General features: G+C 46.0%; 1 protein-coding gene across 1 annotated transcript; it reads right to left on the minus strand.

Annotated features, from left to right (window-relative positions):
- Positions 1-27803, minus strand: LOC141642859 (uncharacterized). The gene is made up of 4 exons (XM_074451823.1): positions 27707-27803; positions 680-726; positions 297-566; positions 1-207 (listed from the first exon to the last, which is right to left on the minus strand). Exons 1-4 carry the CDS (start codon positions 27801-27803, stop codon positions 1-3), a joined length of 621 nt encoding a protein of 206 aa, XP_074307924.1.
- Positions 27804-27944: the final 141 nt, after the last annotated feature.

Genomic DNA, 27944 nt, shown 5'->3' on the forward strand with positions numbered 1-27944 from the left:
TCACTTAGCGAGACTCCACCAAAGCAACCGAGCCTTCCCTGCCTCATTATCCTCCTTCAACGAATGATTCTCAGCCTTGGACACCTCCAAATCAGCTTTAAACTTGTCAGCATCCTTTTTCAAGATTTGTACCTCCCAATCCAAGGCATTTTTTAGACCATGAACTGATTCCAGTTGACAGGCACTCCTCAGCACATCATTAACATTCTAAAAACAAAAGAAAATGCCCATCTAAGCCACCAAAAAAGAAAACACACACAAAAACCCACAACAAACAAAGACAAAAAAATATATACCTCCTGAAGCATGGTAACCAGGTTGGCAGCATAATCCCTGGAACGATACATAGCAGCCAAAGCACGAGCAGAAGCCTCCTCTGCCTGATACTTGAAATAAGGATCATCAACCACAAAAGCCTGAGCCTGAATTTGATCCTTAGCAAACTGGACCTCATCCATACGAGCCCTGACTCCCCTGACCTCATGAACTCCTCCCAAAGGCTCATCCACTCTCTTCCTCTTCTCAGGACGATCACTTTCATCCACAACCTTTTCAGGCGATACCAACTGAGCTCCCCGCACGTTCCCCGAATTTGAACAAGACTATCACTCCCCGTTGCCTCACCGCTCTTTGACTTCTCCCCGTAATTTGAGAAACCCCACCTTCACCAAAGACAGACCAAAACTAGCAATCCCGGCGAAGCCCCGGTAGCTGCACGACGAGTTTCTAAAATCAGCAATAAAAGCATGGATCCAATACAGGAAAACAGAATGACAAAACAAGCAAAAGAACTTACTCCCTGATGAAGATGCCCCTGGAACCTTAGTGCTCTTCACAGGCTTATAAGTGCTCAACTTAGCCTTCTTAAAACGAGGCATAGCAGCTTGCCCCAGACAGGCAGGCCAAGCCCTCTCCTCTTCAGTAACGCCATAAACGCTATCCGGTCAGCCGACCCCTCAGCATCAGGATCATTCACCCAATCATTTACTAAAAGAAAACACGGGCAAAGTAAGTAAACTCTCCAAAAAATACTATTACCAAACCAAAAATTATGCAGGAAAGAAAGATTACCTCCTTCAACAGCTGGATAATTGAGATAGTCCAGGTCAGGGGCAATTGAATCAGCCTTGATAAACATATAAGTCCGAGCCCGGCCTTTATCATCCCCCGAATCAAAATTGGTGATCGGGTGAGCCATCTTTGACCCGACTCGAAAATTGAACTTCCCAAAGAGAATGACTCTTCGGATGATAAACATTCTTAAAATCATCCAGAGTAATAACCAACTTATGCTTAGAACATAAATGCTCAATAGAATGGACAATCTTCCAAACCATTGGCATGAGTTGAAACGGAGGAACCCTAATAGCCCTAACCACCTCAGCCATAAAAGGAGAAAGGGGAAGTTGACCACCACCCCGGAAAGCCCACTCAAAAATACAGAACCAACCCGGGCTACTCCAATTAGCCCCGATAAGACCATTCTCAGAATCCAAACCTCAGCCCCATGAGGAATGAGACCCCTGCCCTTTATATAATGCTCAAAAGCAGGTTTCAGTTGATTAGCCTCATGGAAAGAGACTGCTAAAGCCTTATTAGGAGAATACTCAACCCCCTTATAAGACATGGACAGAACCTCTGGAGGAGGAACAACCTCCACCACGTCATCCTCAGGAATGACTTCAGGGACCCCCTCAACCTCGGCGAAGCCATTTCAACTTCAACAGAACTTTTTCAACCTCGGCGGGAGCTTTTGAAGTCGCTTTGTCCTTCTCCTGCCACCAGCCATATATTATTTTTTCTAAAAAGATGAATTTTTGCAAAGGAAGAATTTTTTAGAAAGAGAAAGAAGAAAGTTAGAGATTGGAATGTGAAGACATACACGGAACAAACAAGATATTTATAGCCGCAAAACCATAACGGCTAGGAAAGCAAGTGGTTAAGATCAATCATGACTCTCCTAGGGTTTTGTGAACCTACCCTATTTATGGCAAGTAACCGTTACAAGAAGTTGAAGCAAACTCAAATTCTGAATCCGATAGAAAGTCCCTGCACAAATCACTTGCCTGGCCCAAATTTTTATCTCCTCATTCCTGGCCAGACCCAATAAAGGAATAAGAAGATAAGGGGCAATTGTTGGGCCCTAAATTATCCTGCCTGACCTGATATAGGCCAGGCAACAGCCAAAGACAACTTCCAGGCTCTAGAGATCCAAAACCAGGCATTACTCCAAGATTGACAGGCACTAAGCAGGAGTTGATTGAAGACAAAGTAGAAATAACCAAAGCGGCTGAAAAGATAAAGCACCAGGCCATTGCAGGCAACAAACAAGCAGTCTCATATGTTCCCACACAAAAAAGGAAGACCAATTCCAGAAGGCAAAGATATAGGGAGCAGTCAAAGCAACGGCTAAGAAAGAAGCAACCATCTCCGGGTAAATAGGGCACATTCCCTATTTACCAGGAAAACCTAAACGGCACAAAGGGATTGAAAGCAACCACCTATAAATAGAAAGAAAGGGAAGACAAGAAGGATCATCTGAGATATCATCACTTTTACTCATATACTTTGTATTCTTAAGCAATATATTCGCCTGTCACGCCTGATATAACAATACTCTGTCAGGCTATCCAAAATCATAGTAACAATCACTCCTGGCTTGGTGCCCGTGGTTTTTTCCCTTATTCCCAGGGTTTTTCCACGTATAAAATCCTTGTGTCATTATTTGTTAGTTTGCTTTACATTTAATTATTCCAATCAGGCAAGTTATTCGAGTTAGATCACCCTACATATAAATTCCTGGCAGGACGCTCTAGATCACTGAAAATCCTGCTAAAACAAACACTATAAGTGAGGGCACCTCTCTGACTACCATAGTCTGTGGTGGGCTAGTGACTCGTATAGCCCACCGTCTGGTTCCTGTCTTTTCTCGAGAGGAGGCTTCTCTCGACCCTCCTGCACGCTTCATGGACCTTGACTACGTCAAGTCTGTGAAGTGGCTCGATACACGGGGTCGGTGGAAGATCGATTCTTTCATTTCCGACCCCATTCCTATCCTTGCCCTCCCTCCTATTTTACCCTTCACTACTGTTGAGGGGGCGACTCAACCGCCCTTGCCTAGCTATAGGCTCCCTATTAGGGCAGACACCACTACTGCTTCCACCTCGAGAGGAGCTCGCGCCTCTTCTTCACGGGTCCCTTCCTCCTCCACTCCTACTCCTGGGCCGGGTTTCCCGGCCACTTTTCGACCCCCTGCACCTATTGTTATCCATGCGGTCATGGACCAAAGGGCGGTTTCACGTGTGTTGGGTGATTTATGCAGGAGTTTTGATCAGCACAGGATGGACATGGCTCTTGCCATGTACCCATTTTATGAGGAGTTTGCTCGGACAGGGATGCTCCCGGCCACGGGGTCCCTGGACCCACCCGTCCTTCTTTGTTCCCCCAGTGGGCGGATATCCTCCGCCTGCTACGACGTCTACTCCCACTGCTGCTGCTGAGAAGGAAGAGGAGGACGACTCAGGGTCAGATGAGGCGAGCGGTTCTGAGTATGAGCCAGATGAGGACCAGTAGCAGCTGTCTGCCTCCCCTTTTTGATGGTTGGTTTGGGGAGGCCGTATTTAGTCAGTTTACGTTTCTTTTTCATTAGTTTCCATTTCTTCTGTAGATGTTTATATTCTTCCCAATTTTGTTGTTGCTGCTGTTGAGTTTGCTGCTGAGCACAATGAGGGCATTGTGCGTTTTGGTTTGGGGAGGGTATATGCATATGTCTATCACATTTGCATTTGTTATTTATTTCATTTCTGTTCCACGTTTATTGCATTTCAGTTTGCATTTGTTTTTTTTTCATTTCTCTCATATATACAGAAAATTTAAAAAAAAAAATTGAAAAATTTAAAAAATTCAAAAATATCACGTTTACTTTAGCATGTAGGTCGAGTCTGAATGGATGGATTTATATGATAAAATTGCTTTACGTATTGTCTCATTGCCCTTCCTTGCACTTGTAATGTCGTTGAGTATGTCACTTGCATAGTCTACGAGTTTTTGTTGGAATTTTACTAAACGAATAGACTTGACTCAATATTGGCAAACTACTTAAAATTTCTGAGGTTAGAGCTTATTTAAATTGGTGTCATTTATGACCAGTTTCATGTAGGAATGAGAGTAGTTACCCCTCGTAAGGCATGTCACATAAATTTGCATAAACATGAATTTTATCTGCTTAATACTTGTATGCATTTGGTTTTGTGGTTTGCTGACACATGTGGAAGAGGTTCCCTTATTTCATTTTGCCCATAAGCCCCACAAAAGCCAAATTTGCCTTTTTGTCCCATAAACTACATTCCAAATTTAGCCACCCTAGCCGAGCTAGTAAAGGTAGTTATTCGGGAATATTATTTTGCGATTTGGTTTTTATTATCTCGTGTGAGAAATGCATCAGTTTTGGTGATATGTTGGGAAATGAGGGAAACGTTGAATTGAAAAAAGAAAAAAAAAAGAAGAAGAAACTGAACTGAGCAGAGGAGGTTCAGGTCAAAGGGGTGGTCGATCGACTGCATCACCTGGTCGATCGACTGCCAGTTCAGGTTTTGAAAAAAAAAAGAGAGGCAGAAAGAAAAAGAAAGAAAAGAAAAGAAAAAAATCACATGATTAGATTGATTTATGGATGATGATTTTTATTCCCATGTTGCTATTTATAATTATTTGGGGAATTATTATTATTTTGGGAGATTGTGCGATTTGTGCTTTAAGTAGCACCGTTTTGATTTTCTCTCGAGTACGAAGTTGGGAAATGTTAAGAAATTTGGTATTTAGAAGTTGCTTGCTCGGCTTTATCTCCTCTTATCCAAATTTGTTTTAGCCCCTTCTTACCCATAGCCTCACAATCTCAAATCACCTCGGCATGTGTCATGGTCATTAAATGGTTGGAATGCATATGTACGGTTGTAGAGATTTTATTCATGTTACACTGCAGGCATGTTTTTATGGGTCGTAGTTAGGTGAGAGACTTATTTCAATCATTCTTCTATCTTGCACAATTAAATTCTCACCTTATTCTTAAAATTGAGTGAATGAGCGACCCGTGAGAGTCCGATATACACGAGTCTTGCAAGGTCGAAAGTTTGGTAAATTCTTGAACATGTTCAACTCGTTTGCGCTTGACAAAATGCTTTGATATTATTTGTTGCATTAAATTGGTTGGGCATGATAATACGTTCTTGTTTTGAGAAAGAAATCCGTTCCAATAGGTGTTTAGATTGAGTCTTAGTGCTTGCTTGGGGACAAGCAAGGTTTGGTTTGGGGAGATTTGATACGTGCATATTTTATACACTTTATTAGCGGTTTTGGCACGTATTTCTATGCGTAATTGTTAGCTTTAAGCTATTATTTCTCCCGAAATGGTTTACTTTGTATTTCCTATGTCATTATTGTAGGAATGACCGGAAGTAAGCTAAATCAAGCCTTTATCTGTTCCCGGGGGCATTTTATGGAAACTATGAAGTTAGGAGCTCGGAACTTGATCGTCTCGGAATGCGTGCATGAAGTTGGAGGGCTGGAATCTGCTACAACATAACTGGTCTATCGACCAGAGACCCCAGTCTATCGACCATGGGGTTCAGCAGAGGACGCAGTGTTGCCAGCACTGTACTGGGCGGTCGATCGACCGTGTCACTTGGTCGATCGACCAGGTTTCGAAGCTGCGGGTTCTTTTACGCGTTTGTCTTTTGAAAGCCCACTTGTAATTTATATTATGGGCAGAACTTTTATTAGTAGAACGTAACAAATAATTTAGGAGAGGTTTTTATTATTCAACAACTGAAGTTTGAGACCTAGTTCTGGAAACAAAAAAAGTGAAGGCTACGGATTTCAATCAATTGTTTTGTTCATCGAATTCTTTAGTAAGCTTTAATTCGATTTCAATCTTCTCTGATTCTTGTTTATTTAATTCTAGTTTCTATCAATTTATATTCAAGCAATTTAGTTTTAATCCCTTAGTTCTAATTCTAATTCAATCATGTCAATTTTATTCCATATCGTAAATTTTGCAATTATCATATTCTTAATCATGCGTAGCTAAATTCCTATGCTGGGAATTAGAGAATCCATGGCGTCATGAGTTGATTTTATTAAGTTTAGGTTGAACACGTACCGGCCCTATTTTATTTTGTGAGATTTTACCCCTTGCTAGATTGAGAGATTAGCGGAGTTACATTTCTTACAAGTAATTGGAAAAAACTAGTGGAGCGAAAGCAATCTAGTTTCATTCTAGGGTAAAAGAAGACCGAGAGGATTAGTTCGAATAGAGACTTAGAGGACCTATTTGACATCCTGAGACGGTATTGGATAGACCTTGACTTTATTTGACTGACCCTTAGGCCATGGTGAACCGAAATTCCCTGCGGCGAGTTGCCTGTCGAGTTTACCGAGACGCCGAAGAGAGTGTCCTCTCCTGCGGTTACTCGTCTGATCAGTACTGCTTTGCCGGAGCCTTCCGACGTCACTCCGTACCTGATCGCAAGTTCGTATGTGAAGGACCACTTCAATGGAAGGGTGGCAGGCGTTACTCCGGCGCCGTTGGAGAGTCCGGAGGCAGAGGTTGAGGCTGACGTGTAGGAGGCGCGGTTGTGGCTGTGGTAATTCTTGGGTGCCACGTACTTTGGTGACAAGGGTGAGCGCTTGTCGACCAAAGTGGTTCCCCTCCTCACTGACCTTGACACTTTGGGTCACTTCGACTGGGCTACGCTGGCTCTGGCGAGTTTCACCCGGTAGTTGCACGCGGCGGTGCGTCCGGAGTCAGTGAGGGACGGTAGTGCCCCTGCTTTGGTTGGTCCTGGCCTCATCTTCGAGGTACGGGCATTTTTGAGGTTTTTTTTGAGTTCGATTTTGATTTTGATTTTGGCAATTTTTGAGAAATTGGCTGATTTGTGTTTGCTGTGTTTTGATTACAGGCTTGGTTGTATGCTTACTTCACTTCTCTGCGTCCGGGGACCACATGTGGTATCCCCTCGACCTACCCTGCTGTGAAGGGTTGGACGGTGGCTCAGAAGAAGTCGATTAAGTCGACTTACGAGGACTGCAGGCGTCGCGTGAACAAGCTTCGGATTGCTGACGTAAGTTCTTGTTCTCTTCTCCCTCTTCTTTATAGAAATAGATAGAGATAGGATGACTAGGTAGCTTATGAAGCCCCCAGTCGGCTGAGTAGATTTGTCTTGAATGCAGTTTGTTGGGCGGCCTTGGGAGCACTACACGAGCGTACCGGCTGCCGTCAGGGAGCGTTTGCAGCCTCGCAGCTCCCTGCGTTTGTATCTGGAGATGGCGATTGAGCCGGTTTGGTACCTGGGCGAGCGTTTGGCTCGTCAGTGCTTCACCGAGACTTTCGTTGTACCGGTCGACCCGCCTAGGGTGTTGTTCTAGGAGTCGACCCCTGATGAGGTTGAGGAGCACCTTCATGGTCATGGAGGTGAGGAGCTGTTGTTACGGGACGTCGACTATGACACCTTCCGGTTGTCGAGGCTTGCCTGGTACCCGATCGAGGTATACTTTCCTTTGTTCTTTTGTTTTCATTGCCCCTTTTGATAAGAGGGTTTGTCATCTTTGATACGGATCCAAATGGTAGGGACTCGACTTGCTGATGAGGACTCAGCCCCCAGATTTCCCGGGGAGACCACCTTTCAGGGGCCGGCGGCAAGGAGCTTCAGCTACGCTTAGCAGAGCCTGCGGCCGCCGAGGTGACCGACGTTGGCATGGAGTGGAGCCTGATCGTTCTGAGGGTGAGTTCCTACCTTGAGCATTTTTCTCATTTATACTTTGCCTTACATTATACTGAAGGACCTTTTTGATTGTAGGTGACGACCGTTAGTTATCAGGCTTTGTGGCGGATGGCTAACCGCTGGAGGGCGCTTGCTAGTGACCTGGCTGCGAGGGAGGCTCGGATTTCTCAGGTACTTTTTGTGTTTCGTTTTTGTGTATTTTGTGTTTCATTTCACATTTTTAGATCTTGATGATCTGTGTTGTGTTTTGTAGGGTACTGCGGATCCAGCGGAGCTTGCTCGGGTCCATGCTGAGTTGGTCACATCCAGGTCGACGATCGAGGCCCAGGAGTTGGGGATCATCCATCGAGACCAGGATTTGAGGCGTCGTAAGGATGAGTTACGAAGCCGAGACGCGGAGATTGCCTCTCTTAGGGCTCAGTTGGCTGCAGCGGAGGAGCTTCATGTCGAGATGGAGCAGGAGACGCTGGAGAGTTCTCCAGAGAGGGAGCCTGAGCAGGTGGTGGTGTCTGCGTTGGCGGCGACATCTCGTGAGACCGGGACTGGTCCGACGGGAGGTGCTGAGTAGTTGTAGTAGCTGGTCCGTGTCTCGGACTCTTGTTTGTACATATTTACATTTTGCGTGAGGCGGTTTGTATATATGTGTTTTTGGATTGTGGTTCATTTTGTGATTTTTGGCTTTTTGTGTTGTGTTTCGGAGGAGCGCTGTCGGCTGTCAATTCTCCTTTTTGCTTTGCACTAGTTCCTGCATCGTTAGTGTAGAAAAACAGGCAGCAGGTAGCACATATGCCTAAACGTAAGCACGTAAATGCATTTGATTGAAAAACAAAGTTTAACCAAGGTGACTCGAGGTTAAAAATTGAAATCTGAAATTTGAAGTGAATTTGAAAATGTTTGCAAAAAGCCGTCACGTTTAGATAAAAAGGAATTAATTTGAAAATTGAGCAATTAACTCGTGTCTTGAATTAAATTGCATCGGAAATGTTGAATTTGATTGGTGACTCGAAAAATTCAAACTCAAACCGTCACGGATGAATTTCAGAAGACAATTTTTACGTGTGTATTTGATTTTTGAGGTCAAGACTCGAATTTGTGAGTGCTTGAAATTTTGAGGAAAACTGACGTCGTGTTATCAATTTTCGATCTTAATTTGGATGGAGAATTTCGAAAACGCGAAAAACTTTTGGAATTTCGACTGACTTGGAAACGATCCGTCGCGGATCGGGGCGACTAGCCCTTTCCCTCTTTTTTAAAAAAAGAAAGAAAAATCCATATGTTTAAAGGTGCGTCATGGAAACCGTGTTGGATTTCGTAAAACGCGAAAACAAGGAAATGTGAGTGAGGAAACACAAAATGTCCTGGATCATCCCAAAGAGGCGCGAGCGTCTTGGCAGGAGGTTTGAAGTGTCAGGAGAAAACACAAGTTGAAAGAGACAAGTCAACAGCGGGAATCCTGGGGAAGGCCCAAAGAGGCGCGAGCAGCCTGGCGATGGAAGTCGGCTCTCCTCTTTTTCTGAAAAACGTGCTGATCATTTTTGTATAAATAGTGATGTTTGCGCTTCATTGTTTCATCACCCGAAACACAAAAAAAACATCTCTACAAAACCTCTTCTTCTTCTTCTTCTTCCACAAAAATATTTCATGGATGCTTTTGAGAACGCGTTGCGACAATGGTGTCGGGATTTGTCGCCTCCCGAAAAGTATCAACTCGTTAGTATGGGAGTTTGTCAATTGTTGGTGCTCCGTCAAGTCAAGGTGCAACCTTCATTTCTTGAAGCATGTTCTCGGTTTTGGGATTCGAAACACCATGTTTTCATTTTCCCGAAAGAAGAAATTTGTCCTCTTGCCGAAGAAGTTGGAGCCATTGGTGGGTGGCCGGGTTGTGTTCCGGTGCTTCCTCCGACTCGGTTGTGCTACATGGAGAAATTCCGTTCCATGTTGGGTTTGTCGACAAGTCAAGTCAACTTCCTCCTTGCTCCTCATGGTGTGAATATGTTGCCTCTTATCGACATCTTTTCAAACCGATTAGATGTCAATTTTTCGGAGGTGGCTAGGAGAAGATCTCTTGCCTTTTGCCTTGTCCATGTGTACCTCTTTGTTGATGTTTTAGAGAAGGAGGGGCCAAAATGATATGGTAGCATGACCCTTATACATGTAGTTGAGCAAATGGAGCATGGTAGAGATCCGTCATGGTTGGTGCTTGGCGAGATCATCCAAGCTTTGGACAAGGAAGGCTCTTGTGGATAAGCTCCTTCATTTGGGTCTCCAAGGATCCTTCAAGTGTGGCTATTGGAGAGGCTAAGGTATGTAGAGCCTCCGGTTAATCCTTCTTCTTACTCCTTCCGTCACCTTACCATGAGGAAGAAATTGTACTCGGATAGTTTTGCTTCTACCGAGGCTCATTGGGCCGCAAGATTGGCGGAGGAGGGTGGTCCTCACATCCGTTGGGTGGTGCCATGGTGGCACTTGAGGTCCTTCACGGGGTTGCCCGCTTCGGGTGCTAGTCCTCGTTCTTTGATGGTGGTGGGTTTGAAGGTTGCTTCCTTCATTTATCCCGAAAGGCTCAAGAGGCAAATGGGGCGTCAACAAAAGGTGCCCGCTCAAGATAATCTTGTCCAAGAGAATGTTTTCCGAAACTCCGAGCTTGTGGAGGTCTTTAAAAGATGGTGGGCCACTCGGCCGCTTTGGGAGGTACCAAACCCCATTGCCACAACATGGGTGACCCCCGCTTATGTCAAGTGGTCAAGAGCTTCGTCCTTGGAAGAGAGATCCCAATTCCGTAAGGACGAGGTTGTCGACTTGAAGTATCGAGAGGTTGGCAAGGCCAACCGTGCCTTCTTTGAGGAGTATGTTGATGGAGCTACCCCCGATGTGATGAGGCCACCGAAGAGGAAGAGTTCGGCCCCAAGAATATGGTGGGCCGTGCATTGGCTCTTTTTGTATCGAACATGGGGTCTTGTGCTAGACCGGAGGCCGTCGCCGTTTTAGATCCGTTGAGGATCCGTTCCGAGGAGGAAGTCCATGCTAGGCGGGCCAATAATAACAAGGGGAAGATGTACCCCGAGGGAAAAGGCAAGGGTAGAATGGAAGAGTGAAGACCTCCATTACCCGTTTTATTATTATGTTGTATTATTGTTGTGAGTTTTTGTTATGTTGTACTAGCTATATTTTGTGTGTTTTGTGCTAGTTTTATTATGTGAGGTATTTTAGTCGACGCCTTAGCTTTGACAAGTTGTAGACTCGTCGAGCTTTATTTGTTGTTTAAATTGTAATCCCTCCAATTATTAATTAAGTAAGAGGATTGCTCGTGTCGAAATTGTGAACGCTTGTTTCTTCCATCCATTGTGTAAAGGCAATTCGATTTGAATTATCCTAAACATTTACACTTGAGAAAGTGGTATTTTTATGAGGAAGGGAGAAAGGCTCATTTTGTATTTTCTTGTGGGGAAAAGGGAATGTTGTTCCCTTTCTTTTTTTGATGGGGATGATTTTTGTATGTGGAGTTTTTTTAATTATGGGGATGGTTGTTTGTTGATTGTGAGGATGGTTGTTTTTTTATTGTGGGGATGGTTGTATCCTTCTTGTGTAAGAAAGGACTGCCTACGTATTCACCTGAAGAGGTGAAATCAAACCATGATCGTAGTTCGAAATGTTTTGTAGATTTGTTTGGGTTTTGTGGTTGTATCCCTCATGCATAAGAGGGACTGCCTACGTATCCACCTGAAGCGGTGAAATCAAACCATGCTCGTAGTTCAGGGGTTTTGTTTGTTTTAGTGCAAATGGATGTTGCCTTTGACAGATCAAAGGACCTTTGAAACGGGCAAGGTGCCGCAACTTAGACTCGATAAAACATGCAATATCAAATCAGAACACGTTGAGGAACTTGACTTGAAAAGGGTTTGAAGGCGGTTGCTAGTTGTAGAACTAGGCTTAGGTTGGTGGTTGCTATGGTTAAAGGGTAGTATTTCTTGAGTTGGTCCAGGTTGGTCGTGTTTGTAAAAGCCTCCCCATCTAGGTCACTCAGTCTCACTGCGCCCCCCGAAAGTATTTTCTTGACCAGGTATGGCCCGACCCAATTGGGTTTGAATTTTCCCCTCGGATCGATGGGTAACGGTGCTCGAACAGACTTGAGGACCAAGTCGCCTTCCTTGATGTTCCTGGATTTGACCTTCTTATTGAATGCCCGTTGTATACGTCGTTGGTATAGCTGGACGTTGTGCAAGGCGTTGAGTCGCCGCTCGTCTAGAAGAGTGAGTTGCTTGTACCTTCGATGGGTCCATTCCGCCTCGGGGACTTGACTCTCCAGTAGAATGCGTAGAGAAGGGGCTTCTAACTCTACCGGTTTAACCGCCTCCGTGCCATATGCTAGGTAGAAGGGTGTGGCGCATGTCGGTGTTCGAATGGAGGTTCGGTATCCCAGAGTGCGAATGGGAGTTTGCTCGGCCAATCGCGGTAGTTGTCTTGCATCTTCTTGATAATGGTGACAAGAGTCTTGTTCGCTTCCTCCACCGCTCTGTTAGTTTGGGGACGGTAAGGGGATGATCGATGTCGTTTGATTTTGTATTTGTCCAGCAAGGCTTGAGTTTCCGCCCGCAAGTGAGAGCCTTGATCGCTGATGATCTCATGGGGTACCCCATATCGACAGATGATGTTATTGTGAATGAACTTGTCCACTTGATTGGCGGTCAAGACTGCATATGACTGTGCTTCTACCCATTTGGTGAAGTAGTCGATGGCGACGAGGACGAAGCAATGCCCCTTGGTGCCTACCGGGTTGAATTTCCCGACGATGTCGATGCCCCAGGTTGAGAAAGGCCAGGGTGACGTTATGGTGTATAAAAGGGATGGTGGTATGTGTTGTATGTTGGCGAAGATCTGGCAATTGTGGCAATGTTTGACGTAGTTACGGCAATCAGCTTCCATGGTGGTCCAGTAGTAACCTAGCCGCATGATTTTTCGGGTAAGCATCATTGCGCTCATGTGAGGGCCACATTCTCCGTCGTGAACCTCTCCCATAACTTTTTTGGCTTTGTGATGGTCAATACAAAGGAGGAGAATTCCTTGGGGTGTTCTTTTGTATATTTGATTTTGGTTTATCACGAATTGTGATGCAAGTAAACGGATGGCTCTTTGTCCTCTTGGGTCAGAGTTGGGAGGGAATTCGTTTTTGGTTTTGTAGTTGAAGATGGCTTGGTACCAAGGTTCATCATGGCTTTCCTCGTTATCGTTGATGGCACAAATGTGAGCTGGCTTGCTTCTTCTCTCGACACATAGGGGCATTGATGCCTTGTCGTCAGGTATGTTGACGAGTGCGGCAAGTTTCGCCATTGCATCAGCAAATTGATTTTACTCTCGTGGCAAGTGGAAGTAATCGACTTGGTCGAAGAACTCGGCCTCTTGATTGATCTTTGTTCGGTAGGGAGCTAAGCTTTCAGATCGGATTTTCCATGATCCGGACACTTGATTGATGATGGGCGAGTAATCGCCGTGGACCCTCAGTCTCTTGATGCCAAGTGTGATGGCTGCTTGTAGGCCGATGAGGCACGCTTCATATTCAGCGGCATTGTTGGTGGCGGCAAAGTCTAGTTTGGCCGAGATCGGAACATGTTCTCCCTCTGGTGATATTAGAAGGATTCCTACCCCGAAACCTCTCAGATTAGATGCACCGTCGAATTATAGGTCCCATGCGTCAGAATCGGCACAAAGGATGTCTTCGTCAGGAAGTGACCACGTGTCGGTCGTTGGATCTTCATTGACGGGATTCTCTACTAGGAAATCAGCAACTGCTCTTCCCTTAATAACCTTGAGGGGTACAAACTTGAGATCAAACTCGGACAGCATGAGTGTCCACCTAGACAGCCTTCCGTTTAGTACGGGTTTTTCGAAGATATATTTGACCGGGTCCATCTTGGAGTAGATGTGGACCGTGTAGCTGAGCATGTAATGCCGCAGCTTCTTTGTTGACCATACTAGGGCAAGACATGTCTTCTCCAGTTGGGTATACCTCGTCTCGTACTCAATGAACTTTTTTCTGATGTAGTAGATGGCTTGTTCTTCGCCGTCGACTGTTTGTGCAAGCATTGCTCCCATGGCTGTGTCTGTAACAGTCAGGTATAGAGATAAAGGGATCCCCGGTTGAGGTGGCATGAGGACAGGATGTTTGGATAGGATTTCCTTTATCCTATCGAAGGCCTTTGGACAGTCGTCGTCCCAATCGGTGTGATCGGAGGCGCGAAGCTTCTTGAAGATTGGTTCACAAATCATGGTGAGCTTGGCAATGAAGCGGCTGATGTATTGGACCTGACCTAGAAATCCTCGAATCTCCTTCTCGTTCCTAGGCCGAGGCATTTGCTGAAGGGCTTTGATTTTGGTTGGATCAATCTCAATGCCTCTTTTGCTGCCGACATGTCCCAAGAGTTTTCCGGAGGTGACCCCGAATGCACACTTCTGAGGATTTAGTCGCATGTTATATTTCCGCAGACGAGCGAAGAATTTCCGAAGGGCGGTGATGTGGTCGTCCCGTTCTCTTGATTTGACGATCATATTATCGACATACACTTCTACCTCCTTGTTCATCATATCATGTAGGAGAGTGGTAGCGGTTTTTTTGATAGGTTGCTCCGGCGTTGATGAGGCCGAAGGGCATGACCGTGTAGCAATATGTACCCCACCGTGTAGTGAATGCTGTCTTGTGCATGTCTTCCTCAGCCATTTTAATCTTGTTGTACCCGGCATACCCATCCATGAATGATAGGAGAGCGTGCTCGGCAGTATTATCCACCAGAATGTCAACATGGGGCAAAGGGAAGTCGTCCTTCGGACTCGCCCTGTTCAGATCCCTGAAGTCGATGCAAACCCGAATTCTTCCATCTTTCTTTGGTACGGGCACAATGTGGCCACCCAGTCGGAGTATTCAGACACTTTGATGAACCCAGCCTTGAACTGTTTGTCCACTTCTTCCTTGATTTTCAGGGCCCATTCAGGACGCATTCGGCGTAGCTTCTGTTTCACGGGTTTAGCTCCGGGCTTAATGGGTATCCGGTGCTCTGCAATTTCCCTGTCAATCCCGGGCATATCTCTGTAGGACCAGGCGAACACGTCCTTGTATTCGTGTAGGAGGTCAATGAACTGTTGTCTTTCCGAGGGGTCCAGGGTTGTCCCTATCCTAAGTTCTTGAGGTGTGTTGTCGGTTCCTACGTTAATAGGTTCGGTCTCCTCAATGATGGGGGTTCTGGTTTCTCGTTTGTCAAGTTCTTTGCTAAGTGAGGTGGGTAGTCACTCAAGTCAAATTCCTCATAGTCATTCAGAATTGCATTGCAGTTAAATTGAGACGAGTCATAAGCAAACTTAGCATTCATTAAGTTGACACGAGCGAAAAGCTCGGAGAGGACAGACATTTCGTGTTCAGTCAGAGGCTACACAGCAGAGGAGGTGGCTCCTGGAACAGGCTCCAGGTTGTCATCGTTCATGGGAGTGGGGGTGACCCTAGTAGACTCAGCCTCTGAATCAGCCACTAGTTTGTGATAAAATAGTGGAAAGGGGACCTTGAGTGGGACACCCCGAGTGTTAGGAGCTATGACAGACTCTGACTCCGACTCAGACTCAGATTCAGATTCCTCTTCACTTCCCTACTTGAACATAGGGCCTTCTCCAGTTGTGATCTTGAGCATGCGGCCTTGGCGATCGGTCCACTTGACGGTCTTCCTCCAGCCCTGTGTAGCTTTTCTCCGGGTCAGTGTCGAAGATCAAGGCGGTTGGGTCAAATTGATTGTCCTTCAGGGCGATGTTGATGATGTCCTCATAGTCGAGGTGCTTGATGTTATCTTCTCCAAAGAGAAGAGTGACAGCTTGTCCGTCGAGGCATGACGACGGCTTAGACTCGGTTGAAGCAGCTTCGGCGTTGTCAGGGATGAAGTAGCAGTCCTGAAAGACTTCCACACCCGGGTACCTAGCCATAGCCACAGAGTCATAGATCGGCTCGGGAAAGTCGTGGTAGAGCTCGGATTCTCCCTCAGGGACAAAGTATCCGTTGAGGGTCAGATGATAGGGACGGAGGATAACTCCGTGTTTCTTGCGTTTTCGAATTAGGAGGTTCATCTCTTGGATATCTTCATCGGTAGGCTCATATCCCAGTCCGAAGGGGATGTTGGGGACCTTAGCCTGTTTCAAAGGAGGTAAGGTGTTTTTCAGTGGGTTGAGGGGTAAACCCGGGAAGTAACCCTGGCGCATCATGATACGGCTGACTGTGAGGTTAGCAAACGGGTCACAATCAAAGGGTGTTGATTCATCAGTTATGGCATTCACAGCTTTGAAACCCTACATTTCATTGTCATCCTCCTCAATGGCTTGGGAGGCTATTCCCTTTCTCATGACAACTTTGATCGGGGAAGCAGGAATTGTGATTGTTTTTCCGTTGAAGGGGACCCTGATTTTCTAGTGGAGAGTTGAGGTAACTGCCTTGACGGCGTGAATCCAGGGACGTCCCAGGAGCATATTGAAGGAGGCGTCGATGTCGACCACCTGAAAACTGGTTTGCCTTTTCAGTGGTCCGGTTGCGACGGTCAGAGTGATAAGCCCCGCGACCTTGCGGCGAGTGTCGTCGTAAGCGCGTACTCCTTGGTTTGTCGGGACCAAATCAGCTTCCTTAATACCCAGCTTGTGAGCAGTCTTGAGGGGAATGACATTCACCGCTGACCCGTCATCTACAAGGACCATGGGCACATTCTTCTTGAGACATTGTACGGTAATGTACAAGGCAAGGTTATGATTGACTCCGAAGGGAGGGATATCTTCGTCAGAGAAGACGACTGGGTTGTTCAAGTCAGGGGCGTCCCTTGTCATATGTGCCACTATTTCTTCAGAGGAAGAGGTGGAGGGCACAGTTAATTTTCCCAAAGCCTGTAGCAAAGCCCGTCGATGCTCAAAGGATGTCGCAATCAATTGCCAAATCGAGATCTCGGCTTTTGCCTTCTGAAGCTGTTTGAGGATTGAGTTCTCAGGAGCTCTTGGTTGAGTGTCCGCGTCCGGGACGTCTTGGTCGTTCGTCGTTGGAGCGACCGTTGGATTGTTCGGGTTCTGATAGGGACGTCCAGATCGGGTAAGGTGACCGATCTCCTTCACCCGTTTCTCTTTCTCTGGGACGATATAGACATATTCAACATCATCTCTCCAGATGCCATTGATTTCAGGATCTCGAAGGCACCTTGGACAGGTATTTCTTGGTGGGCAGTTTTTGTGAGGGATATTTATGTGAGGGTGATTTTTGTGAGGGTAGTTTTTGTGGGGGTGATTATTGTGAGGTGGATGCCAGAATGGTCGTGGGAGCAATCCATTCTGGTGAGGGTAGTTTTGGGCGCTCGGGGGACTCTCCCTCGGGCGTGGTGGTGGAGGATTGAAGATAAGTCGACGGTAGGCATCGTCAAGTCGGGTGATCCTTTCGGAGAGACTGGCTCTGGCTTCCTCAACCTTTTGGAACATAGTGAGCATAGTGGCAACACTGAACACAAATACCCCGTCTGATGGGTCTTTCTCCAAGGCGTTTACCTCGTCATCAATTGGCAGGATGAGGTGTGAGCAGTCCATAGTTGGCTCATCGTTGGAGATAGCGTGGATTCCCAGAGGGTTTGTTTTGTTGTTTGGCTTAGTCGGCGGGGGTAAAGGCATATCCTCTTTTTCAATCATGTCTTGGATGAGGTGTTTGAGTTTGAAGCATGTTTCAATATCACGCCCCTTCCCCTGATGGTACTGACAATAGGCATTGGGGTTCCAGAAGCGGGATTTCTTGGCATCGGTCGGATCCGGGGTGGGTCCGATTGGTTGTAACTTTCCCTGGTTCATGAGCCTCTTTAACGCACTTGCGTAAGTCGACCCTATATTAGTGAACATTCTCTGGGGGCGTTCAGCTCTCTTAGCAGATGGTTCAATGAGGTTGACTTCATCAATTTTGTTCGTTTGGACGTAGGGGCGGGATCCGGTTGAGGTGGATCCTTGGTAGCCTCTGCCAGTGGTCTTGGCCAAGACACCTTTCCGGAGGTCATCTTCAATGCGTGTCCCCAGAATTTGCAGATCCTGGAAGGTCTTAATATTTTGATACCTCAGTAAGTTGGCATACACTGGGCGGAGGTTGTTGACGAACTTTTCCACCAAAGTTGATTCACTCGGTTTACTGACCAATTGAGTACTCACCCTTTTCCAACGGGCTAAGAACTCGATGAACCCTTCCTTATCGTTCTGGGTTAGAACCTCGAGAGTACGGGTATTGGCTTGGATTTCAACATTGTCGGCATATTGTTTGGCGAATTCAACTGCAACCTCATCCCAAGTATTAAGGTTTTTCGGATCAAGGGAGTAGTACCACTGGCAAAGGATCGGTTCCAAAGAGGACGGAAAGATCCGGGTGAAAAGTTCCTGTTTGACCCCCTTAATGGCCATGTAGTCTTTGAAGGCACGGATATGATTGAGCGGGTCCTCCACTCCTTTGAACTTAGGTACATCAGTTAGGGTAAAGTTGTCAGGTAATTGATCCCCAACAGGTTCGAACCTTCGGTTGTTCTCAAGATGGATATTGTTACCCCGGGCTAGGAGCTGTTCTTCCAAGAGCTTTAGCCTCTTCTCTGTTTCAGTCAGAGGTGGAGTATTATGTTCTCCAATCTCCTTGTTCTCCAGGGCGTCGATACGGGTCTTGACGCGATCCAGGGTGACCTTAAGAGCGGTAAGCAGGCTGGCTAGCTGATCAGTCGTGACATCTCTGTTGTTATCATTGTTGTTGTGGTTGACAGACGAAGTTGAAGACAGGGCCATGGCTCTGAGGCAGAAAAACGGCTCACATTACAACTCAATCCGACATGGTTCAAAGACTGAACACAGACAACACGAAGGATGAGACAAAGATCAGACCTGACAAGACGAGGGTGACCGTGTGTGGTTCCTCGGTGCTGACTCAATTTATGACGTGACGGTGTTGACCGAACTTTTGACACATGTGTCCAATTAAGCGGCGTGACGCCATTGGACGAGTCTCGTGGTGAGACAACTCATAAGTAAAGACCCATAAGTACATTCGCTTCGACTCGATAGACACGAGGCAAAATTGGAATGGTGGACTGAAGTTTTCGAAAATAGAAATTTTCAAAAAGATTCATTCGTCGCTTTATGGACGGCTTCCGAAGATAAAGATCTCTGCAAGTCGATCAGTTGAAAGGGTTGTGTTAAGTTTATTTGCAAAAGACGGTTTGAATTTGAGTTGGCTCGGAAAACGGTGTATTGTTTCCCAAGACGGTTTTTGAAATTCAAAATTGTATGTTTTGAAAATCGAGTTTGAAATGTTTGAAGAGGTCTCGGGGACGGTGTATGGTCCTCGGGATCTCGAAAGTGTCTCGAGAAAAGGGTGTGTGCTTTCCTCGGGTTTTGAAAGAGCCATTGTCGGCGCGAAACGGGTTAAAATCCGTGTCTAGACGCGGCGATTATGACGGCGTGAAAATGCGAATTGAAATGGTTGTGAAAAACCGGGTTTGAAAATCGTCATTACGACGGCCTAGAAAGGCGTGTTGAAATGGTTATAAAAACCGGGTTTGAAAATCGTCATTACGACGGCCTAGAAAGGCGTGTTGAAATGGTTATAAAAAACCGGGTTTGAAAATCGTCATTACGACGGCCTAGAAAGGCGTGTTGAAATGGTTATAAAAATTGGGTTTGAAAATCGTCATTACGACGGCCTAGAAAGGCGTGTTGAAATGGTTATAAAAACCGGGTTTTTGAAAATCGTCATTACGACGGCCTAGAAAGGCATGCAACGGTCGGCGAAAAGACCGAGGTTTGAAACGGCCATTATAATGACGCAAAAAGGTGATTTTTAAAGTTTGAAAATGACGCGGAAGGACTTATGATCAAGTAGCACATAAGCACTCACAGTTCATTATATTATGCATTATACTGACACGGGTTTTAGCTTAGAAGGGTGGGTTACACACCAAGCAATCAAACTCCATTTTGCGAGAGGGATACCAATCCAAACAAAATGTGTAAGGAGGGTGCCCTAGCCTCGTGCTCGAAAGTGATGAAAGCTCTTTGACGAAACAGAAATGTGTAACGTCAATGGCGTGCTTGACTCAATCGGGATTCGAAATGCGGGGATGAGAAAACTCACGCCGACGAGACGAGTTAATTGGTCGAAAAGGGTTAGGTTGTGGGCCCGGACAAGGACCCGACCGTGTCCGTAATATCAATTAATGCATTCCAACCAAGACCTCGTTCGAGTCTCACCATCTAGGGATCACAAAGACGTAAGTGTCCTAGTTTTCCCCAGCGGAGTCGCCAATCTGTGGACATGGCCACCTACACGCCAAGCCAATCTGTGGACGTATATCGGTCATTGAAAGCCACGCTCGGCGGCGTAAAAATGCTTTCGACCGGATCGTTTTAGATCGGTCGGTTTCATCTCGGTAAGGGTCTCGAAATGATTAGAGATGTTCGGAGTCGCCACCAAGCATTTTTGGGATGCTTGGAACCCGTTCGAATCCAGTTTATACCTCGGTCAAACGAAGCACAAAGCAGGGTTTGGCATAGGTACTAAAGATAACGAATCGTCCCTCATTAGCATCCTATCTCTAGAATGACTCTCGTAAGCCCTGGATAAGGTCGTCCACTATCCAAAGTTTCTGAGTAAGAGGTGAAGGTACGTATTGGGAAGCCCTTTAATCAGACACCCAATCCCTCCCACGGTAGCGGCCTCTACTGATCGATCTTGGTTGGTTGAATGCAAAAGTTGATAAAACGGTTTAAATGCATGAATGCGCATCCAATAATTTAAACCTAACATGTGAGAGCTTTCTAAGTCGGTTGATTTAATCCAAGTATCAAGTATAAGATGTCGAGTTGGATTTATGGTTGAATTTCATGCAAGACGGAAATTAAACATCCATTTACCGTATTAGGTTTATGGTGCATAACGTGATCCATTTGTCTTAGTAAGGCATTTTGCAAATGTGATTTTGAATAAGCGAATAGTCATCTAATCCGTCCTATATCCGGGCTAGTCGGAGTCGGGATCATCCCAAACTAATGCTGGAAAAGGGAACAGGCCCTGTACCAGACGGCTACATGAGGCGCGAGCCAGCCGGCGGTACAAGGGGACCCTCCCTGGTTTTGAAAACGAGAATTGAAGGGCCTGCTTTAGGCGCGGGTCAACCTACGGTTATATGCCGTATTCTGACCATTTAGAAAACGTTGTAAAACGTGTTAAGAAATGGGTATTTGAACCCGATTTGGTTTGAAAGAGTCGTTTAGACCGCATTTGTTGATTTGAAGAACTAGACTCGAATAATCATCATTATTTTGATAATATTCAGTGTCGAGTTCGACTTGACAAGCTTGACATGAATAGTTTTGAAAATAATTATGAACTAATTGTTTTAAGTTCACTTGAATGTAATTAGTCGATACTCATCATCGTACCCGGGTTAAAATCTGGCATGGTATGTAGAACCAAGGATGACTTTGTGTTGGTGACTAATATGAAATGTAAAGAAATGATGGAAGGCCTTAAAATACCTCCCAAAATGTAAAGAAATGAAATAAGAGGTTTTAAAATACCTTTTAAATGTCGTTAACCAAGTATTATCACCGAAACACGGATTTAACCGTCATGGTATGAGGAACCAAGGGTGAGAAATGTTTTATGGTTAAACCAAATAAAATAAAATAAAAAGATTCGAAAATATTTGAAATGGTAAAAACCGATTGCAAATATGAAAATGAATTAAAGGGGAAAGACGAGAACAAACACGGTTGAGTTCTGACCTGGACACCCCATTTAGGCGCGGCAAGCCGGCGAACCAAGGGGCTTCTGTCCCAGGCCAAAAATCAGTTTTGGCTCGTTTATCCCATGTTTTGGTTCATGTTATGCACATTTTATCATGTTATTGTCATGAAATAAATAAATAAAAACATGATAAAAGGAGGATTTTTACATCCTAATACTTACATGTTTGGTTATGGCGAGTGACCGACGTAAGTGTAACAACTCGTTTGGTCGGAAAAAACTCGGTTTAAAACCGTTTTGGTAAGTAAAAAAGAGTGATTTAAGATTAGTGATGGTGTAATGGTCGAAGTGGTTGGTCAAGTGATTTAATGCACGATGACGGTACCAAACAATGTGTAAGGCTTGTATTTACGATCGGTAGGTCGTAAAGCGTCGGATTGTGACTTAAGAAGTCGAGTCGAGAATTTTAAGGGAGAAAAGAGAGGGCGGACACTCGCGTAAGTTCTCAAATGGGGGCATTTGAGGGGTATTTATAGGAAAATGAGTGGTTGTGTGAGTTTTGGGCGACGTGGCCACTTGGGCTGCTCAAAGAGGCGCGAGCCACGTCACGGTTTTTCGAGGTGACTTGTCGCTTTCACACAAGTGCAATCATGATTTGTTCAATCCTAGGTTTTGGATGAACATTGTTTAGGTATTTTTACCCAAGTCGATTAATTAGGGTCAATATAGTCTATATTCGTTGGTTGGATGTATGTCCGTTCGTATGCAAACAAATAAACGATAAAGTGCGTAATGTAAATTAACACGTAAGATTTGGTGACGCGGAAAACCCAATGTGGGAACAACCGCGGGAGGGACGGTACCCTGCCAAGTATTGCACTATATGAATAGGAGGATGATTACAATTATGGCACGAAGCTAATCCTGCTGGCCCTAGGTGTCAGGCCTGCAAGATCTAGAATGAACGTGTATTATTTGCCGAGATGTGATCTTGAATGTTGATGCATGAATGCGGGTCTTGAATGAATGAATTCTTGATTCGCTCCCTTGGCTATTTATAGGGTAAGAACCCTAGATATGTCCTACCTTGAATATGGAAAGGGAATATAATTTCCATAAGGACTCTTTCCAAACCCGGACTCCCTTGCCAATTCTCTTTGATCTCCCTGACTTCTCCCTAACTTCTCCCTGACGCTTCTTTCCTTAATGCGGACGCCTTCCATGATGGGCTCCTGATCTCTCTTAAGCCCATTTCCCCACTCCCTTGACCGCGGGCTCCCTTCCTCCTTATCACTCTATCCATAGCCTTTACTTTATTAAGTGGGCCTTCTCTATTGTGCTATTTTTAGCCCAAACAGTTTGCCCCAAATTTCTTGTGAAGTACGCTTTCAAGTATTGAGCAAGGAATTTTACGTAACCAAATGTTAAAAACCCTACGCCGTCTTTTTACTCCTTCCCATGCAATCCATCATTTCCAGCCGCCCTACTCCTCTTTCCTCGCACCCAACTCCCTCTCTCCTCTTTATAACTCCAACGTCCCTCTTCCACTATCATTAATCACTTTCAATTATTTCAAAAAATTCTTCTCTCTTAAACCCTCAACCTTCCTTCTCCTTCACCCCTCGCCGGCTTCACTGTTCCCCTTCCCCGTCTTCATCATCAGGTAATCCATCTTCTCCTCTTCTTTTAATCTTCTTTTTCTCTCTCCACCATGGGTAAAACTCGATAATCCTCGTCAACCCCCACACCCTCCGACCGTAATCTTGACCCCACTTTCCCTTCTCGGGGACTGTTTAAGCACCCACATGACTGTGACTCCGCCTTAACTCCGGCCGACATTCCTAGTATCAAGAATCTGCTTGGTCTTGGTGACGGGGTGAATATTGCCATTCCTGAACCGGGACAAAAAGCTGACGCCCTCCGTCCAGGGTGGGTTAGTTTTTATCGGTACCCATTTAGATATGGCCTCCGTTTTCCTTTCCCTAAACTCATTCAAGATTTTATCTTCACCAACAATTTCGCCACGGCACAAATTTCTGCCGCCATTTGGAGAGTTCTTCTCTATTCTCTGGCCGCTAGCCAGAATACTGGTAAATCTGTCACTCTGGGCGATCTGGCCCATATGTACAACATCAGATCCCTGGGCAGGAGTCAGTTCTCATTCCGGGGCCATGGAGAGGCTCCCTTCAGACATGCGTCAAAATCCCGTGATGATAAATGGTTTGAGGACTTCTTCTACGTGAGGAAGGACTCCATCCAGCCTCCTGCTGATTATATTTTCGAGAAATGGGTTCTGACTTCGAGTAAGTAGCCTTCTTGTCGCCTGATTTATTTTATCTCGCTGCTTACTAGCTTACTTCATCGTCTTCGTGCAGGCCGCTGTGACCTTACCCGTATTGGCGCCAAGATCCCCCCCGCAAGAAGTCGTTCAAAGATTTCGAATCCGAGAGAAAGTTCCCAGACCTGCTTCCTGGTTTCTCACCTGCTTCTTCCTCCAATCCTCCTCAATCAGCCCACAGTATGTCTTCTGGTAAGGTTTCTGCAACCACTTTCATTTGCATGCTGTTTCTGCTGATGTTTAAGCATTCTGTCGTCTGAGACTATGTACGCTTGCAGGTTCGAAAGTTGATCCATTGGAACTCATCCTCCAAAGTGCGAAAAGAAAGAGACCTTCTGCCAGCCCTGATGTGGCCTCTGCCTCTAAAAGGAGTGCTCCTGCTGCCTCTTTTCAGACTCCTCCCGCAGTTTCCAGTTCTACTACGCGTGAGCCCTTAGAGGTCAACCCGTTGTCTCGCCATCCTCCTACTCCTCCTGACAGTCCTCAGGCTTCATCCAGTGGAGGCATTATTGCTCATTTCCCAGAGGGCTTTGGGAATGTGGACAAGGTGCCCCACTGGCCGGAGATTGATCAGCTGATCTTCCCTCCCGTTGAGGAAACGTTTTCGGAGTTCTCCCCAGAGGAGATGGCTGAAAATGACGTGCACAACGCCTTCATGGTAAATATTCTTCATTTTCTACCTGTCTGTCTGTTTTACTTAGATTCTTGCCTCCTGACTTCCTTTTGCGACTCTTGATTTTCTCTCGCCCTGCACCCTCCAACTGCACTCTACAACAGAAGATGATCAATATAGTGCGGATGACCAGCCGTGCTACCGTGCAAGAACCGGAGTCAAGGAGACTGTTGCGATTTGGCACAAGAAATGGATCGATCCGAAGGAGCGTGTGGTGGAGCAAGACTGAGCTTGCTGTCACCAAGAAGAAACTGAAAGAGGGGGCTGATCAGCTGGCGCGTACTCAGGCGGTGTGCAACACTTTCTCTGACTCCCTCAAGCGCTCTGATGAGAAGATTAGTGAGCTTATCTCCCTGGCCACCAATATTGTTGCCTATGCTACCTGGCGGGGTAAGATCAGCGGGATGCGTGCTGCCCTCGAGGAGGCTCCCACCCAGCAGGCCATAAAGGAAGAGGAGAAGCAGCTGGAGATGCTCTACCCCACCCAACCTGATCTGAGTGTGCTGATGCCTGAGATTGGTGAGGTGAATTCTCCTGCATTGGCTGAGCAGGCTGCTGGGGGTGATGATGGAATGTCCCAGGATGCTGCTGACAGAGCTCAGGGAGCTATGGCGGCTGAGGATATGTAAGCTGGTGCAGTACCTGAAATGAGCACTCAGCAGGCAGAGGAGGTGCCAGAGGTGGAGGTCATTAACGTGACCGATAATTAAGTTTTTATATTTTGGTGAACTTTTTTGGCAGTCTGGCCCAGAGGTGGCAGACATTGTAAGTTTTAAACTTGTTCTTTTGTGGTTGCCCCGCCAAGGTGGCGGTTTAAACTTTGGGCCGTACTCTTGGCCATATTTTGAAATGCCCCTTGTCATAGTTCGGCAAGGTTTTAGCTTACATATCGTGTGTTTTACTTTCCCTGTTTTTAGGAAGTTTTTTGCCGTGTCAGCCTGTTTGACTGACTTAGGCGAGTCCTGTCACCCTGAAGAGGCTAACGTTCTGACTCAGCTAGCTGCCGTGTCAGCCTCATGGCTGATTTAGGCGTATGCCGCAATGTAAAGAGGAGTGGCCGTGTCAACCTAGGAGGCTGATTTAGACCAGCCTGGTCAGCCTGAAAAGACTGATCCAGACTAAGCTAGCTGCCGTGTCAGCGGGATGGCTGATTTAGGCGTATGCCGCAGTTTTGGACTACTTAACCTTGTTCATGACGCAAGGTGTGTTCATCTCATTTAAGCCAACAGGGGCGTCATTGAGGCAAGTTTATCGTCATTCTAGGACCAGATGAAGACACTGCAGGATTCTGGTAGCGCAGATATCCCTACGTTCTATGTTCGTTTGTGCATGCATGCTGGGGCCCTGATTAATTGCGATTAGTGCGAGCTACGTCCAGGGGGTGGTATCAGGGGTAGCTGGATAAGCGTGTTTAGCTGTCAACCAGGCTCCCTTTCGTATGTTCCACAGTCCGCCTGGTGAGGGTGCTCCTTGTGGAGAAAATAGGTTAGGCATGTTGGAGTGCCGTGTGCCTTGTCACCCCGCGTTGGCAGTTGACAGTCCTGCTAGACATCCTTTCAAAGTACCATAGACACTAGGATTCAAAGTGATGTACTTAGAGAAGCCTGAAAATAAGAAAATCTATTAGAATGATGTGAAGTACCTGCAGCCATCTCATGGGGTACCAGAGCAATTGTGGTCCCAGGACGCTGCCAGACCACACCATCCAATAGTAGTTTAAAGTCTTATAAATAACTAAAGACACCATAAATAAGAGTGAAATTGGCAGTATGCCTACTACCGGTTTTTTATTTTATTATATTGTTTTTAAAAAATGATTTGGCTTCTCACAGTACATTATTCTGAAAGCTAAAGTCTACTTATTATTAAAAGTAATATCTCTTCAGGTGAAGTATGTTCCATGGGCGTTGTATGATTTGACCATCCATAGTCATCAGTCTGTATGCACCATGGCCAACAACTCCTTCTACCTGGTATGGTCCATCCCATTTGTAGGCGAATTTTCCTGCCTTTCGATTCTTGGTGTTCTGAAACACCTCTCGGAGAACCAGGTCTCCTACCTCCAGGAGCCTGACTTTTACATTCTTGTTGTAACTCCTGGCCACTGACTGTTTGTAGGCAGCAAGACGGATTTTCGCGCTTGCTCTCAGCTCGTCAATTGTGTCCAGGCTTCTGGTCATCTCTGTGCTGTTCAGTTCCCTCGTCATATTTTCATACTTGTGAGTGGGAACCAGAACTTCTGACGAAATGACTGCTTCTGCGCCAAACACCAGGCTGAAGGGCGTTTGACCCTGTTGCTATCTTTGGTGTCGTTCTGTCAGACCATAACACTAGTGGCAATTCATCTGCCCACTTTCCTCCTAACTCCTGTAACCTCCTTCTCAGATTGTCCATGATGATTTTGTTACTGGATTCAGCCTGCCCGTTGGACTTTGGAATCCTAGGTGCTGACTTTTTTAAGGTGATGTTCCACCTGGCACAGTATCCCTCGGTATCGTTTGAGATGAATTGTGAGCCATTGTCACATATGATTTCTGATGGGATACCAAATCTGCAAATGATGTTTCGTTTTATAAACGAAATAACCTGTTTATGTTTTACCTCCGTGAATGCTTCTACCTCTATCCACTTGGAGAAGTAATCTGTCATTGCTAATATCCAGGTTCTGTTTCCTGTGGCCCGTGGTAGAGGGCCTACTATGTCCATGCCCCATGCCATGAATGGCCAGGGAGAAAGGATAGGGTGCAGGGGCTCTGCTGGCTGATGGGTCATGGGCGCTGAGCGCTGGCAGGCGTCACATTTCCGTGCGTACTCTGCTGCATCTGCCTTCATTGTGGGCCAATAGTATCCCTGTCTGAGGGCTTTGTTTGCCAGACTCCTGCCCCCTGCATGGTTTCCACATTCGCCACTGTGGAGAGCATGCAACACAGTCTGTGCTTCTTCCTTGTCCAGGCACCGTAAGTAGGGGCCTGCTAGTGATTTTCTGTATAATATATCATCAATGAGTATCAACCTGGATGCCTTCGTTCTGAAAGCTCTCACTTCCTTTTTGTCATCTGGTAGCTTGTTATGGCGCAGCCAGTCTAGGTAAGGTGTGCGCCAGTCGTCTGCTGGTTCGGCTACTTGGTCAGGCGTCTGCCTGTTTGGCTGGGAGTTTTTACCTTCCTCTGTTACTGCTTTGATCTCCTTCTCGCTTTGTGGGTCCTCCAGTTCACCCCTGTCTATCTCATCTGTTTTCTGGATGGAAGGCTCCAGCATATGTGCTACTGGAATGCTGGATAGCTCTGATGGTTTGAAGGTTGCCCCCAGAGTTGCCAAGGCGTCTGCTTCCACGTTCTGATCTCTGGGGATCTGTTTAAGCTTGCAAGTTTCGAATTTCTGTTTTAACTCCTTTGCTAC

The sequence above is a fragment of the Silene latifolia genome, chromosome 1 (genome assembly GCF_048544455.1).
Source record: "Silene latifolia isolate original U9 population chromosome 1, ASM4854445v1, whole genome shotgun sequence".
NCBI lineage: Eukaryota > Viridiplantae > Streptophyta > Magnoliopsida > Caryophyllales > Caryophyllaceae > Silene > Silene latifolia.